This window comes from Ochotona curzoniae, unplaced genomic scaffold (genome assembly GCF_017591425.1).
Source record: "Ochotona curzoniae isolate NIBS_2020 unplaced genomic scaffold, NIBS_Ocur_1.0 contig_1942, whole genome shotgun sequence".
Taxonomy (NCBI): Eukaryota; Metazoa; Chordata; class Mammalia; order Lagomorpha; family Ochotonidae; genus Ochotona; species Ochotona curzoniae.
In genome coordinates this window covers 35,067-50,518 of record NW_024465266.1, presented here as the reverse complement: position 1 = coordinate 50,518, position 15,452 = coordinate 35,067, and the positions used below count along the sequence as shown (strand labels likewise).

The 15,452-nt window shown below is 43.7% G+C and overlaps 1 protein-coding gene and 1 pseudogene across 1 annotated transcript; one reads left to right on the top strand and one right to left on the bottom strand.

Moving 5' to 3' along the window:
- Positions 1–7,053: 7,053 nt before the first annotated feature.
- LOC121149277 (E3 ubiquitin-protein ligase TRIM31-like) lies at positions 7,054–8,840 on the top strand. Its single transcript, XM_040969777.1, has 2 exons — positions 7,054–7,470; positions 8,721–8,840. The coding sequence occupies exons 1-2, from the start codon at positions 7,054–7,056 to the stop codon at positions 8,838–8,840; spliced, it is 537 nt and encodes a 178-aa protein (XP_040825711.1).
- Positions 8,841–13,583: 4,743 nt separating this feature from the next.
- On the bottom strand, positions 13,584–14,710 carry LOC121149268 (annotated as a pseudogene).
- Positions 14,711–15,452: the final 742 nt, after the last annotated feature.

The following is a 15,452-nucleotide window of genomic DNA, read 5'->3' as shown; positions in this document are numbered from 1 at the left end:
CAAAAGACAAGGATGGACACAGAACTAACTCAGCAATTGCAATCACCAGCATGTGCATAAACTGACTGGGGTGACAGACTGTGCTGGACCCTGTATTGGCAACACACACAAGAATCAGACTTGGTATCATCTCAGTTGAATTCTACGGGGATCCCCCCCAGCTGAACCGTTGGACTCAGAACCCCAACCATGGAGAGAACTGTAGGTTCTGTGGTCTGACCATGAAGTGTGTGTGTGTCAGAGCTGGGCCTCCTCAGTGCTCTTACAACCCCCAAGTATGCTACTTATGTAGAGCTGCTTTTATTACTCCCACCCAGCCTTCTTCCTCTTAACTCCTTCCAGTTTACTGGAAAGTTGTGGGAATTTGAGAGATTCCTGTAGCAGTTGGGAAACGTAGATCACTTGAGCATTGCCAGCTAAAATACAGGATGCTCAGTTAGACTTGAATTTCAGATAAGCAGTTTGAAAATATGAGTCAACTCTTGGATTATTCATTGTTTATGTGATGTTTGTATTTCACTGGGTGCCACCTCCTGCAATGCCAGGAAGTGTAAGGGCACTGGTTTGAATCCCAGCTACTCCATTTCCTATCCAGCTGCCTGCTAATGTGCTTGGGAAAAGCAGCAGAGATGATGCATGTATTTGAGGCCCTGTCACTCACATGGCAGACCTAGAGGAAGCTCTGGGCTCCTGAGTTTTGGTCTGGTTCAAGCCACGCCCTTGGAGCCACTTGGGAAGTGAAGCAGCATATGGAAAACTTCTCCCTCTTTCTCTGTAATCTGACTTTGAAATGAATAAATAAAATCTTTTTTTTTTTAAATCTAAGAGTATTTCAACTTTGGAAAGTTTGTCTTCTTGTTCTCTGGCTAGTCAGCCTGTCTCCCTAGAGTCAGCCAATGCTGTTGCATTCTTAACCTTCCAGATAGAAAGTTCATATGCATGCCCAAGAAAAGGTTTCATCATCAGCATTATTCAAATGGTCATTATTATTATTATTCAAATGGTAGCACAGTGAATCACTGCCTTTTTTCCTCCCATTTAACAGCATATCTTGATGATATTTACTATCTGTAAACACAGACTTTCTTTTTTGCTTTATTTCTATTCAGATCAATTACAGAGGAATCAATTGGTTCTGGGTTCTGTACTCAATTCCATTGATATTTCCTACATTTTTAAATATCTATTTTTATTTGAGAGTCAGATTTAAAGAGAAAAAGAGAGACAGAGAGAAAGATCCTCCATCTGTTGGTTAACTCCGCTAGTGAGCTGAGGTGATCCAAAGCCAGGAACCAGGAGTTCTTCCAGAAGTCCCATGCTTTTGCAGTGTCCAAAGACTCTGGGCCATTCTTTACTGATTTTCCAGGCCACAAGAAGGGAGCTGGAAGGCAGTGGAGCACCCAGGATACGAACCAGCACTCATATGGGACTCTGACACGTGAGGGCTTAAGCTACTAGACTACAGTGCTAGGCCAGATATGTGTCTACATTTATGAAAAGACTACACTGACTTGATTGATTTAGCTTAAAATAAGTCATGCTAGCAGGCAGACAATTCACATTGCCTTTTTTTACTCAATTGTCTTTTTTTTTGCAGGGGGTAGGGGTAAAAGGGTAGGGGAAGAGGCTTAGCTTTTTTACATGAATATTAGAATTGTCAGATTATATATATATAAATATATATAATATATGTTTATATATTATATATATTTATGAATATATATATACCAAAAATAATTGTCATTGTATTATCATTGATATTACATGGAATTCATACATGAATGGTGAATTATTATTGTTACTACATTAAATTTTCATGTCCCTTAACATGACTTTAAACTTAGGGGTTGGTATAGTAGACTAAGTCACTGATGGCAACATCAGCATCCATTTTGCAGTGTCACTTTGAGTTCTGCTTGCTTTACTTCCAACCTAGCTTCCTGCTAATGCACTTGTGAACGCAGTGGAAGAAAGTACAAAGCCCTACCTCCCAAGGGGGAGAGCTGGATGGAGTCCCAGGCTCTTGCCTTTAACCTGGCCCTGGCCCTCACTGTCACAGACACTGGAGGAGTGCTCAGCTGATGGAAAACATTCCTTTTTTTATCCTTACCCCCTTACCATTGCTCTCTCTGTCAAATAAATCTCAAAAAAGTTAGTTTTATGTTTCTTTCCCCCCATTTTTGGGAGGTGTAGTTAACAGGTTTCATGGGTCTATATATCTCTTTCACACATAAATAGTAAATTGAGGAAGAAGGCTGTGTGGTGTCATAGGTAAAGCCAACAATTTCAGAACTCTCATTGCATAAGGGCACTAAATTGAGTCTCAGCTGTGCCACTTCCCATCCAGCTCCCTGCTTATGCTCCTGGAAATGCACTGGAGGATAGCCTAGGTTGAGCCCCTGAACCCATGCAGAAACCTGGAAGAAGCCCCTGGTTTCTGGCTTTGGACTAGCTCAGCACTGGGTATTTGGGCCATGTTAGAGTGAACCAACAGATGGAAGATTCTTTCTCTCTTGCTTTCTCTGTGATTCTTTCAAACAAGTAAGTTTTTATTTAAATAAATAATGAATTTTAAAATTACAATTGTGTTTTTCAATTGTTTTTCAATTTCTTGTCTCTGAAAATGCTTGATTTTTTTAAGGATTTATTTATTTATTTATGGAATGAGAGATTAGGTTTATGGAAAGAAAGATGGACAGAAAGACCTTCCATTCAGTGGTTCACACTTCAAATGATCACAACAGCCAGAGCTGGGACTATTCAATGCCAAGAGTCAGGAGCTTCTTTCAGATCTCCCATACAGATGCAGGGTCCCAAAGCCTTGGGCCATCTTCTACCACCTTCTCAGGCCACAAATACGTAGCTTGATGGAAAGTGGAGCAGCCAGGGTGCAAACCAGTGCCCACATGGGCTTACAAGGTCAGGATTTCAGCCATTGAGCCATTGTACCATGATCAAAGTTTGACTTTTATTGTGAATCTTCATCTAGCAACTCTTTAATTGATCCTTATAACTTTTTTTTTTACTGAATTGCTTTATAAGGAAAAACCTGTAATACTTGCAAACAGTAAGAGATTTATCTTTTCATTCCAATCCTTAAACATTTACTTCATTTTTTAGTTACCCTTGGTGACATCTGGGTGCATAGCTAAGTGATATCACGAGAGTGGCCATTACTGGCTTGCTTCTGAGTTTCACTTTTAAACTTTTAGAGTGAGGTGGAAATTTTGTGTTAGATTCTCAGTAGAAAACTCCTTGATGTGTTCAGGCAGCTTCTTTAATTTTTGCTGGAGGTTTTTATCACAAAGGGTGTTACATTCTACCTGTTTAAGGAGGAGCACCTTATCTTATAGCAGAATTTGCCAACAGATTCTCTAGCTTTCTTAAACCTAACATTCCTTGAATAAACATTTGGTTAAAGCACACACATGCGTAACACACACACACACACACACACACACACACACACACACACACACACACACACACAGAGACATAAAAAGACCAAGGTGATTTCCTACCAGGAGATTTTTCTGAACAACCTCCTAATAACTATTTATTCTTCATCAAAGAGGAGTATGGCTGAACTGAAGGCTACATAATGCACAAAGCAAAGGAATATTTATTTGTCAATGCATGTGTATGTTGCTCAATATTTAATAGTATTGATTTTAACACATAGTGAACTAATATTTTTGTCTTCTAAAATGGTAGGATTAAACGCTCAGGTGATTATGGAAGTTGGGACATCTGCTTTTGATTTAATTAGCTGAAACTTCAATGTTTCATCATTTATGGTGATAAGTTACATTATCCTTGATTTTATTGTTTTCCTTGGCCTTAACTGATGTAGCATGATTTTTGTACTATCCTTTTGATTCCATGGGAAATCATTTTGTTTCATAAAAGTCACATTTTTTACTATAAAAATAATTTATTTAAATAGAACTAACATTTTCAGATTATCTTTTCTTGAACTGATTTTCAGCATGTATATATTTGTTTAAATATTTTGTATATATATTTTCAAATTAACTTATATGAAACTATACATTGTGGGTTTTCTGTGACCTTTTAATTTCCTAGGGTTATTTTCCATTTAAATCTTAATATTGTTTGTGTCTCTACTTTTCCTTTACCAGTCTTCTCAAAGCTATGTATTGTTTGCTTAGTGTTCATGATTAATATTTTCAAAAAGTAAATTCTAGCTTTATTGGTTATCTCTACTTTTTAAAGCTTAGTTCATTTTCTCTCTTTTAAATATTTTTATAAATATTAAAATTTATAAATTTATTTGAAAGGGAGAGACAGAGAGAGAAAGATCTGCCAGCCTCTGGTTTACTCCCCAAAAGGCCCCAGGAGCTGCAGCTGGGCCTGTCCAAATCCAGGAACTGGGAGCCTCCTCCTGGTCTCCCACGTGGGTATCAGGGATCCATAAAAGCTGCTAACGTAAGGTGGGAAACCTGGGACTGACTCTCAGCTCTGTCGCTTACTGTTTGTATGGATTGGAGCAATCAGGGGTGTTCCTAAAATATTTAAAAATATTTATTTATTTATTTGAAAAGCAGAGTTTCATAGAGAGGGAACAGAGGTGAGAGGGAAAGGGATAAAGAGAGGAAGAAAGATACAGAGAGAGAGAGAGATCTTCCATCTGCTTCTGCTGGTTCACTCTCCAGATGGTCACAGTGGTCAGGCTAAGCCAGGTCAAAGCCAGGAGCCAAGAGCTTCCTCTGGGTCTCCCACAGGGTTTGCAGACCCTCAAACACTTGAGCTGCCTTTTGTCATTTTTTTCTAGGTATTAGCAGGGAGCTAGACTGGGAGTGGAGCGGGTGGGACATGAACTGGTGGCCACGTGGGATGCTGATATCACAAGTGGCAACTTTATCTGCTGCACCAAAACACCAACCCTAAACCAATGGTTCTCTATGTGCAGGCTCCCTCAGCAGCACTGTCATCTCATAATGTTTAAAATGTGAGTATTTGAGGTGGGTACCCTGACCTGCATGGTGTGAACAGGGCTGGAGGTAAGGTTGGCGGGAGATAGCATGTTATTAAGAAAACAACATAAAATAGAGACACAAAATTAAACATAAAATAGAGACACAAAATTAAAGACTATACAATTTAGTAGTCAGAGGTTTGCCTTCTTCAAAAAAGAAAGGAACTCTGCAAGCATGCTGCGTCAGCTGTTTACTGAATCGCTTTGGTAACAAATTAGAGGAATTGAAATGGTACAAACTGTGACTGCCACACCCCATATTCACCGACATCTGCTAATGATTGATGATCAGGAAAAGCATGAACAAGGCACATGGCTGTCTTCAGGATATTAAAGCACACGGTTCTGTGGCCTTGAACTGTGTCCCAAATTCAGATAATTGCATGCAAGCTCTACTTTGATCTTTGGCACCAGCATTCTGTGAACTCAAGATTCTAGACACAGTCTACCTTGCTCTTCTAATCATGTCAAGCTGCTTGTAAACTGACTACAACAAGGGGTCTATAGGACAGTGGTGAAGTCAGTTCTGGCTATGCCTGATGGAACACCCTGCCTGAAGTTCCAGCTCTTCCACTTTCAATCCATGTGCACACCTGGAAGCAGCAGGTGATAGCTCAAGAACTTTGGGTCCTGTCACCCAGGTGGGAGACCTGTGCTGAGTTCTTGGTTCCTGGATCCAGTCTGGATCAGTTGTGGTTGTTGTGGGCATTTGGGTGAGTGGAACCAGAGAATAATGGTTTCTCTCTCTCTCTAGCTCTCACTCTCACTCTCGCTCTGCCTTTCCAGTGAAAAGCTAAAATATAAGTAGGACTTCAGAAGGTGAATGATCAGGTCTTTATCCTGAGGCTCAGCCAATCTGAGATTTAACAAGGCTTTAAGGCCATCTGATGCATCCTTGGTTTCCCTGAGGATGAGTAGAGAATTTCTCACAGAAGAGACTCAAAGGAAATCTGTTAGTAAGGATCATAGATAGGAAGATGTCTGCAGACAGCGAGACCTGAGGTAATAGAGTGGTGGGGAAGAAGGCACCCAGTTGTTTTTGCTTGCAGTGCTGGTATTTCATGTGGGCATCTGTTCTGGTTCCAGCTGCTTTGCTTCTGATCCAGCTCCCTGTTTATGTTTCTGGGAGGACAACGGAGAAGGTCCTGAGAGCTTGAGCACTTGCATCCATGTGGAAGACCCAGAGGAAGCTCCTGCCTCTGGGATTCTGAATGGCTATTCTCTAACTATTATGATCATCTGAGGAGTGAACCTACAGAAGATCTCCTTCTCTCTTTGTTTCTCTTTCTCTGTAACTGCCTCAAAGATAAATAAAAGAAGCCTTAAAGCAAAACTAAAACAGAGAAGAAGTTCCTTGTATCTTACACTTAACTAGGAATCCCTCTATAGTGGAATAGTAGGAGATGGTGATTCTATTTCCCACGTTTTCACAAGATTTTTCAAAGTGAGGAGCGACATTACTTGCAACTGATCTAATTTCCTCCTTTCTTCCTAGCACGTGTTCATGTGTTTCTCTCTCTCTCTCTCTCTCTCTCTCTCTCTCTCTCTCTCTCTCTCTCTCTCTCTTTCTCTTTCTCTCTGGGTTTGGTTCCACCTAAAGGACATTCCCAAAGCACTGACACCCAACTGCCTGTGACCTTGCCAGAGATTCATCCCAGTCCTTTCACTCCCTTTCTAATGCTTCTAGGAAGACTTTTATGACTGCACTTTAGTGCCCTTGCCCTTCTGATCCAGTCACCTACCTTATACACAACCAGTCCAAGGTTCAAGACCATTACCCTATTTATAAGCAGTACATATGCTTTCTCAGTAGCCATTTGTTCCCAAGTGGTGAATGAAGAGGATTGTCCTTCTAGACAAAGCTCGTTGGATTGAATTCCTCCCTCCTTTGGATCAGTTTGTTCTCCCTCCTCTTTTCCTCCCACATGGCTCCTATGGTTGTTTGACCGACTCTTTGACTTCTGCCTGCTCTCTTTCCTTCTCTCTTCTGACAGCAGTGTCTACCACCGACACCCAGAATTCCTGCAGATGTGAGTTAGCCTGGATGCTTTGCCATGGCCAGCCAACGTTTTTCCACCAACATACAGCAGGAAGTGACCTGCCCCATCTGCCTGGACATTCTGAAGGACCCTGTCACCATTGGCTGTGGACACAACTTCTGCCGTAATTGCATCACTCAGCTTGGGGAAACTTGCGATAATTTCCTCCAATGCCCCCTCTGCAAAAGTTCCATGAGGAAGGATGCATTTGTATCCAACTGGCAGTTAGGGAGTCTTGTGGAAAAAATTCAAACAATGGATCTTTCTGAGGTGCAACTGGAAGAGGAGGAGCTGAGATGTCCAAAGCATAGGAAAAAGCTACACTACTTCTGCGAGGAGGATGGGAAACTCCTCTGTGCAACATGTCATGAGTCGAACGAACACAAATCCCATAACACCAGCACAATGGAAGAAGCTGCCCATCATCATCAGGTAGGCACCGGGACTCTCCTTTGCTGACAGGAGTTCAGTGGAGATTTGCAAGCTGTTGCCTCCTTCTTGAGGGTTTGCTCTCTATGGCTCCTGCAGGTTCCACTCAACCAGGCCTGTAAGCTCAAGGTTCTATTATGGGGAACTGCTGCCTGTACCAATCAGGAGGATACAAAAGACACAGAATTCTGATTCAGAAGGTATAGGTTCAAGTTCAAACTTTGAATTGATTGTTTGAGTTTCAAGGAATCTCTTGGATTCTCTGAACCTCAGATGCTTCAGTTTTAAAATAAAACTTGTATCTTTAAAAAAATACACTTGTTTGTTCATATATTTGTTTGAAAGTCTGAGATGAGAGACAGAGAGATAAATAGAGATAACCTCCATTCCCTTGTTTACTCCCAAATTTGATGAAACAGTGGGAGCCAGAGCAGTACAAACCTGGGAGCCATAGGTTTCTTCAGGGTCTCCCTTGTGAGTGCAGGAGGCCAAGGGCTTGGACCAACCTCCAATTATTTCCCAGGAACTTTGGCCCTAGTTGGATCTGTTGTGGAGCAATTGTGACTTGAATTATAACCCTTATGTGATGCCAGCCCCACTGTTTCACCTGATATTTCATAGCATTAGCACCCAAACATAGCTTTTAAAACTATTGGTAAAACAGATGAGGTAAGGTCTTTTTTTAAAAAAATTATTTATTTCCATTGGAAAGGCAGACATACAGAGAGAAAGATCTTTAACCTACTAGTTCACTCCCCAAATAGCTGCAATGGCCGGACCTGAGCCAATCCAAAGCCAGGAGCCAGGAGCTTCTACTGGGTCTCTTACTTGGGTGTAGTGTTCCAAGGCTTTGGGCCATCCTCAGCTGCTTTCGCAGGCCACAAGCAGGGAGCTGGATGGGAAGTAGAGCAGCCAGGATTAGAACCAATGCCCATATGGGATCCTGGTGTTTACAAGGTGAGTACTTTAGCCACTAGGCCACCGCACCGGGCCCAGATGAGGGATGGTTTGTGAGAGTTCTTTGACAGTCTTGAAACACCAGCCAAACATTACTCAAAGCCACAACACCATCTTTTATGCCATGTAGGTTATGATTTCTCCCTCCCCTCTTTCCCAGCTTGAAAAAGGAGTGTGGATTAACACATCCAGAACTCTCTGGAGCCACTCATCTGCTCTCTGGAGAGACTGGCAGGTTTTTATGTGGCCAAGCACAATTTAGACAGAGCCTTGGCTGAAAGTTCCTCTTTCCACAGGAGCAGATCCAGTGGCATATTGAGATCTTGGAGCAAAAGGAGCAGTTATTAGCACATATGAAGGCAGAGGATGAAGAGAGGATCAGTGTCTTCACGGTAAGGAAAACGTTCATACTGTGATCCCCAGAAATGTAAACATATCTTCTGCCAGGCTCCTTCAGGTCCGAGGAGAGACTGGCTCCCTAGTTAGAGAACGTAGGCATTAGAGCACCATTCACCACCTTACTCTGGCTTTTTGCTCTGTTTTTTTGGTGTCTAAATGGAAAAAAATCCATATGAAATCAGACCATAAGTGAAAAAACCTTCTGGAAAGATGAATTTTAAGCATATTTTAAAAAAGCAAAAATATTGACAATAAATGATAACAGAGTTAATCACTGTGCACAAAGAGAGTGCCTTTATTGAAATAAACACTTGAATGAATGACAGTGAGAAGAGCTATAGGAGGAGGCTTTTTTCTTTTTTTCTTTTTTCCCCCTCACTGGCTCACTTTTTGATAGCCTCATGGCCAGGAGGTGGTCCATTCAGGTGTATCAGGGTCTCCCATTCCACGGAAGAAATCACCCAACACTGGAGAGCGTCTCATAGGTGCTTTATTCAAACCTTCCGTTAAAACTGTTACATCCATTAATTGCGTTACGCAGAAGCCCCTCACCCTCCCCAAAGCTCCTGGTTTATATATCAATCCTATCCAATCAGCTTAAAGATCACCAAAGCAGGCCAATCAGGGCAAAGGGCCAATCACAGGGCAGGACATTGACAGTGCCCCCAACACAGGTGGAACAAAGGAACTCTGGGATCTATCCATGTCGCCCAGAGAGGCAGCAGGGGCCCAAGGATTTGGGTCATCTTATGTTGTTCTCCCCTATGTTTTAGCCAGAAACTGGATCAGAAACACAGCAATGCGTACTTCAGCCAACACTCTAATATGAAATGTTCTCATTGAAAACAATGGCTTACTTGAATACATCACAACACTAGTTCTGGAAATGCTTTTAAAAGTGCATTCTTGATAAGGATGCTGCTGGCTGCTTGGAAAGCAGCTTGTAGGGAGGGAGGGAGCTGCTCCCTTGGCTCATTGGCAGGGTTAGCCGATGAAGTGGAGCTCCACTCCGTGTACCTGACCCACCTGAAGTGTTCTTACTGATAAGAGTGGCTTGGCAGAATCAAGATGGTGGAATAGGGTAAGGACACATTTAAACAGATGGAGAAATATTAGCCAGTGTGAAGCAGAGAGTATACATTCCAAGAAATAGAAGAGAACAGAACAACAGCAGAGGGGTACCCGAGGACTGACAGACATAAGAAAGCAGCAGATACAATGGTGTGCTGTTGCAGTGACTGATATCCCAGTAACATTCAGTGAACGGCAACCTGAACTCCATCAGCAGCTGGAACTCTATCAGCAATAAGGTGGGAAGGGGCATTTGCAGGGAGCTAAGGAAGTAAACCCAGACAAAGAACTGCTCATTCTGCTGGTCCATTTGATTTGACCAGGAGCAGAGACAGCAGCAGATCCCAGACGGGCAGTGCAGGAACAGGTAGATTTTGCAGCTCAGTCTACCTCCTAGAGCCAAATTAGAAACCATTTTGTTTAAGAAGGCAAAGGCTATGGGGCAGGACTGCGCATGGATTGAGCTGGGGGTGAACTCATTTCTGACTCAGTGAACTGCAAAAACATGACATCCTACAAATTCCACCAAAGATAGGTCCAGGCAACCCTCAGATCTGATGGCTAGTAGATCAAGAACACCAGGAGTGGCATATCTGGCACCATTTTGTACAGTGTGGAAAAGAATTTAAGACTACAGGGGACAACAGTAAGCTGTGCTTGCATGAGGTCAGTGAGAACACACTGAGCTCAGTGCATTGCACTGGTCCCAAAGGGAAACTAATGCCAACTATGGCATTCTACAGGTCAAAATAGGTCCATGTGGCCCTTAGAACTAACGGCTAACAGGTTCTGGCAAGGTCACCACCACCAACAACAACCTAGCTATATAGGACACCTGGTATCTCCCTAATCCTGGGGACTGCTCCAACCAGAAGTGGGAGAAAGGTTGTACAGACAATGGTGCAGCCTCAGCACACTATCACAAGAGGTCAAGTCTGGTAAGCCAGGAGCTGGGCCTTGGAGACCATATGGAGACATGGTGGAAGTCTATTGTAAGAACCCACACCTGGAACTCACTGGAGGGAGTGAGTGAACAAGTGACTGCAAACAAGCAGTCATGTGCTAACTGCAATAAGTAAAATCCAACTGTAGACCCATGGATGACAGAGCTAAGAAACCTGCCCCAAGGAGAAAAATCTAACCGGAATACAATGACCAAGAGCAAAAGACGAGACAGATACACAATGAATATTATTGAAGACTTCCCTGCAAAGGAGCAAAACCATATGGTAACCTCAGAGTCCACTGAGGAAGACATTGAGAAAATGGGGGAAACAGAATTCAAAACACCTGTCATAAAGCTTATCAACAACGAGAAGCATGTAAAGCAGGCGTTCAAGGAATACGTCACACAGGAAATGAATCAAATGAAAGCTGATATATCAGAAATGAAGAATAGAGTAGAGCAAATTAAAAGTACAGTGGAGAGTCTCAAATACAGAATGAAAGAGGCAGAGGAAAGAATCTCCGAATTGGAAGATATTTCCTGTCACCAGGGGGAAACAAACAAACAAAAAGCTGGAAGCAGAGCTTGACAAGCCAAGACGATAGCTGAGGGGCCTGCCTGGCAGGAATATACCACAGTACCTTCCAGTGAGTGTTAGGTAGGGGTGGACCGTGTTAGGCTGTGCAACGACACTAACAAGCTCATGAGAGAACTTGGTCTGGGAGCAGAATCTGTGGGAGATCGTGGTATTACCCCTGTGGGACTGCCATACCAGATGCTTTGCTCCAAGGTTGGGGTGCTGACAGGCTGCGCTAAGCATAACCATAGAACTCACCAACATTCATGGGTACTGGGATTGAGAACTGTCCAGGCTGTTCCATGCTGTAGTCCCCACAGGCACACCCAAGAACTGGGTATGGGGCGGGCCAGGCTGCAACAGGCAGACTGCCGGATAAGGGCTAGCACCCACTGGCCTGTGTGAGATCTGGGTCTTGGAGTGGAACTAGTGGTAAACTTGAACTGAACTCCCATGGTAGGCCATTGTTCCCACTGGGGAACGTGTGAGAGAGGGCTGGTGCTCATCAGGGAAGGCTGTTTCACTTGTCAGCAGGTGTGGGTTAGCTCTGTAGGGGCAAATAGGGCATGACCATGTTAACCATAGCACACCAGCATGCTTGGGAGTTGGAATGGCTAGTGGACCATGATGAGCTAGGCTAGGCTATTTCATCTACCAGTTTGTATGAAAGCTAGGGCTAGGCTACAGCACTCAGCAGCAACAGTTATATTGGTCTAGAACAGGTCAGGCCAGCCTATAACATCTGACGTCAAAGGCCAAGCTGAGTGATTGGTTATGCCAGACTGGGTTGGAGATCTGTGGCTCAAGATTTGTGGCTGGGAGCATGCCTTATTGGGGAGCTAAGGGGACACCCCAGGTGGCTTGTGGTTCCCACTAGTGAGAGCAAGTGCCAGGTTGTGGGTGTCACACTGGGCTAGACATGGCTGCAGCATCCCTCAGCATGTGTGTGGACTAGGCCTAGGATGTGATAATCTGGACTAAGCCCCAGCACCTGCTTTTTTTCACAAGAGCCAAGGTGTATGGGACAGGTTGGTCTAGGTCTTTTCACCTGCTAAACCACATGAGAACTGGGTCTGGGGGCTAATCAGGCAGGGCTGGGCTTGAGCACCCATCAGTAAGAGCTGAAATGGGTGTGGGTCAGTCAGGCAAGGCCGCTGTGCCTGCCAGGACAGGAAGTGAGCCAAGTTAAGCTGGGCCAAGGACCCACCAGTGTGCACAGGATCTACCACTGAGAGGTGACCTGGTAGAGGAACTTGGGGAACTCCTCTGTCAGGACACAGTCTCTATAGGTGAATGTGAGAACAAAGGGTGGGAGCAGCACAGACCAGGCCAGGTTACAGTGCCAGATGACATATGTATGGATCAGGTCTGTGGGTAGGCCAAGCTGGGCCAGCTCATAACACCCATTGGCAGATGTGAGAACCATGTTGGGGTGCAGGATAGCCAGGTTGGACCACAACACCATCCTGTTCACAGTAGGGCTGGGACTGGAGGGTGGCTAGTAGTACCTGCCAACATGAGCTGGAACTGAGGACAGTCTGGGCCAAGCCAGATTGCAGCACCTGCTGGTGGATGCTGAGGCAGCCAAGTCATGCCAAGTTGGGATGCAGCTCCCATCAGCACACTAGAGACCCAGGATGGGGGCAAGCCAAGCAGGCAAGCTATGGGGACTCCCTTGCTAAGCTTTGCTCCTGCTGGTGAACTGGGACTGGGGGCAGAACAGGCAGGCAGGAATGCAACACCGGTTGGCCACATGTAAGCTGGGATGGGGGAGAGCCAGGCTGGGCTAACTGACTGGTCCACACGGGTATGCAACCCTCTCAACTATGTAAACACCATCAAAATAAAATGAATTTATTTTTCACACTGTTCATACCTATATTTCAAGTTTGGAAATGCATATGTGCAAGCAGCAATACAAAAGCATTTATGAAGAATGCATAATCTCTGAAAATTATGAAAACATTCCTGCTACCAATACATTTCTAAATACAAAACTATCATTATTTGTTACTTATGGGTAGCGAGAGAATTTCATTTTCAAAACAGATAAAATTCAGTCTTTATGTGTGAATGATATAAATGACAGTCTTTTTTATTTGTCTTAAATTTCTAAGTTGTTTGGAATCTTTAAGCGTACTAAAGCTTTGAACAGAAGGATCCACAGAGGAACCAGGGTTGTCACAGCATACAGTTAAGCCAGAGCTGGAAATGCCTCTGGGTCATCCACATCAGGAGCAGAAGCACTTAACTTATCAGTCCTGTTGCCACCATTTGGACATCCACCATCCCCACGTCCCAGTCTCCCTCCCCTGCCACCACGACCTGGCAGCTTAGATTTCCAAAGTTGATCTCCAGCTGTGATGTTTTATCCTTTGCTGGCTTCCAGAAACGATGGTCCATAACAGAGCATTCGGCATGAGCCTCTCACTCTTTGATTTATAAATCTTTTCTTCCATTGCCCATCAACAGCTTCATTTGGTTTTCGGATATTAAATTCCTCTTTTGCCCCACCTTAATTCTGAATTGCCTTCCACTCATCCAAAGTGTTCTCTTTGAGACCCTCTTCCTTTACTTCTTCTGCTTCATTTTCCTTATTTTCATTGTCTGCCACTGGGTGTTCTTCACCTTCAGGTGTTTCCCATTTGATTGATCCAAGATCCGCTAACTCCATGTTTGACCACTGTAATGTTAAAAAGAAGACCTATCACTTCCACTATGCCTATCAAATTCACATTTGCTATGAGAATCAAATCTTTCTCCTCTGCCCATTCCACATCCACGGTCTCCTCAACCTTTTTCAAGACTACATGGCCTCGGATAGGTAAATCTATTATAGGCCTATCAACTGAAAACTTGCCTCCTTCAACCTTTTCTTCAAGTGACTTTTCAAGTGTGCCTTTCTGGTCTTTTATCAATTATTTTCCCTTTTTCCTTAATTTGTTGATCAGGTCTTCTTCCATCGCATCTTATTCCTTCTTTCTTGAGTGCTATGGGTGGCTGCATCTCCTCTTTTCTTGTCATCCATGCCAACATTGAGAGGCAGTGGGTTTTTGCAGTCTTTCTGGGATTCTTTACACATCTGTTTGCCTGCCACATTGGAGCTGGCCTGGGCCAAGGCCTGAGCTGAGCTTTTAGCCCCAGGACCCCCAACACTGCCCCCACTGGCTTTTTTTTTTCTTGTTCTCTGTTGCCTTCAGCACCTCAAATGGGTCCGATTCATCATCGTCAAATAACTGGTCCAATCGGTTGGAGACTACTTAGTCAACACTTTCCTGTGGGTGCCCAGGCATGATGGTGGCTTGGTAGCACATTCCTCCGAGCCAGGAGAGCCTGCTTCAGTTCTCCCATAAGATGGCTGGGTAGAGAGAGGAATTTACTATTTTTAAGCGCATTCTTGCGCCCAGACTAAATCCTCACCTTGCAAGTACTGGCATCCCATAAGATGCCTGTTTGTGTCCCGGCTGCTCCAACTTCCCATATAGCTCCCTGCTTATAGCATGAGAGAGCAGTGGAGGATGACACAAAGCCTTAGGAGCCTGCACCCACCTGAAACAGTCAAAACAAGCACCCTAGCTTAGCTTCAGCCATTTGGGGAATAAACAAGCAGATGGAAGATCTTTCTCTCTGTCTCTTATTTTCACTGTCAATCTGCCTTTCCAATAAATAAATAAATAAATAACATCAAAAACAAAAAAGCATTTTCAGGGCCTGCCTTGTGGTTTGGAGAATTAATCCATCTCATTCAGCATCAGCATCTCATAGGAACACTGGTTTGAGTCTCAGCTGCTCCATTTCCAATCCATGCCCCTGCCTATGCACCTGGGAAAGCAACAGATGGCCCAGTGCTTTGGCCCCTGAACTCATGTAGGAAACCTGAATGTATTTCCTGGCTGCTGATTTTATCCTGACTCAGCTCAGGCTGTTGTGGACATCTGGGGGAGTAATCAGCAGATGGAAAATCTATTTTGCTCTCTCCTCTTTTTCTCTAACTATACTTTCCAAATTAAAAAAAAGTAAGTTTATGGAAATATT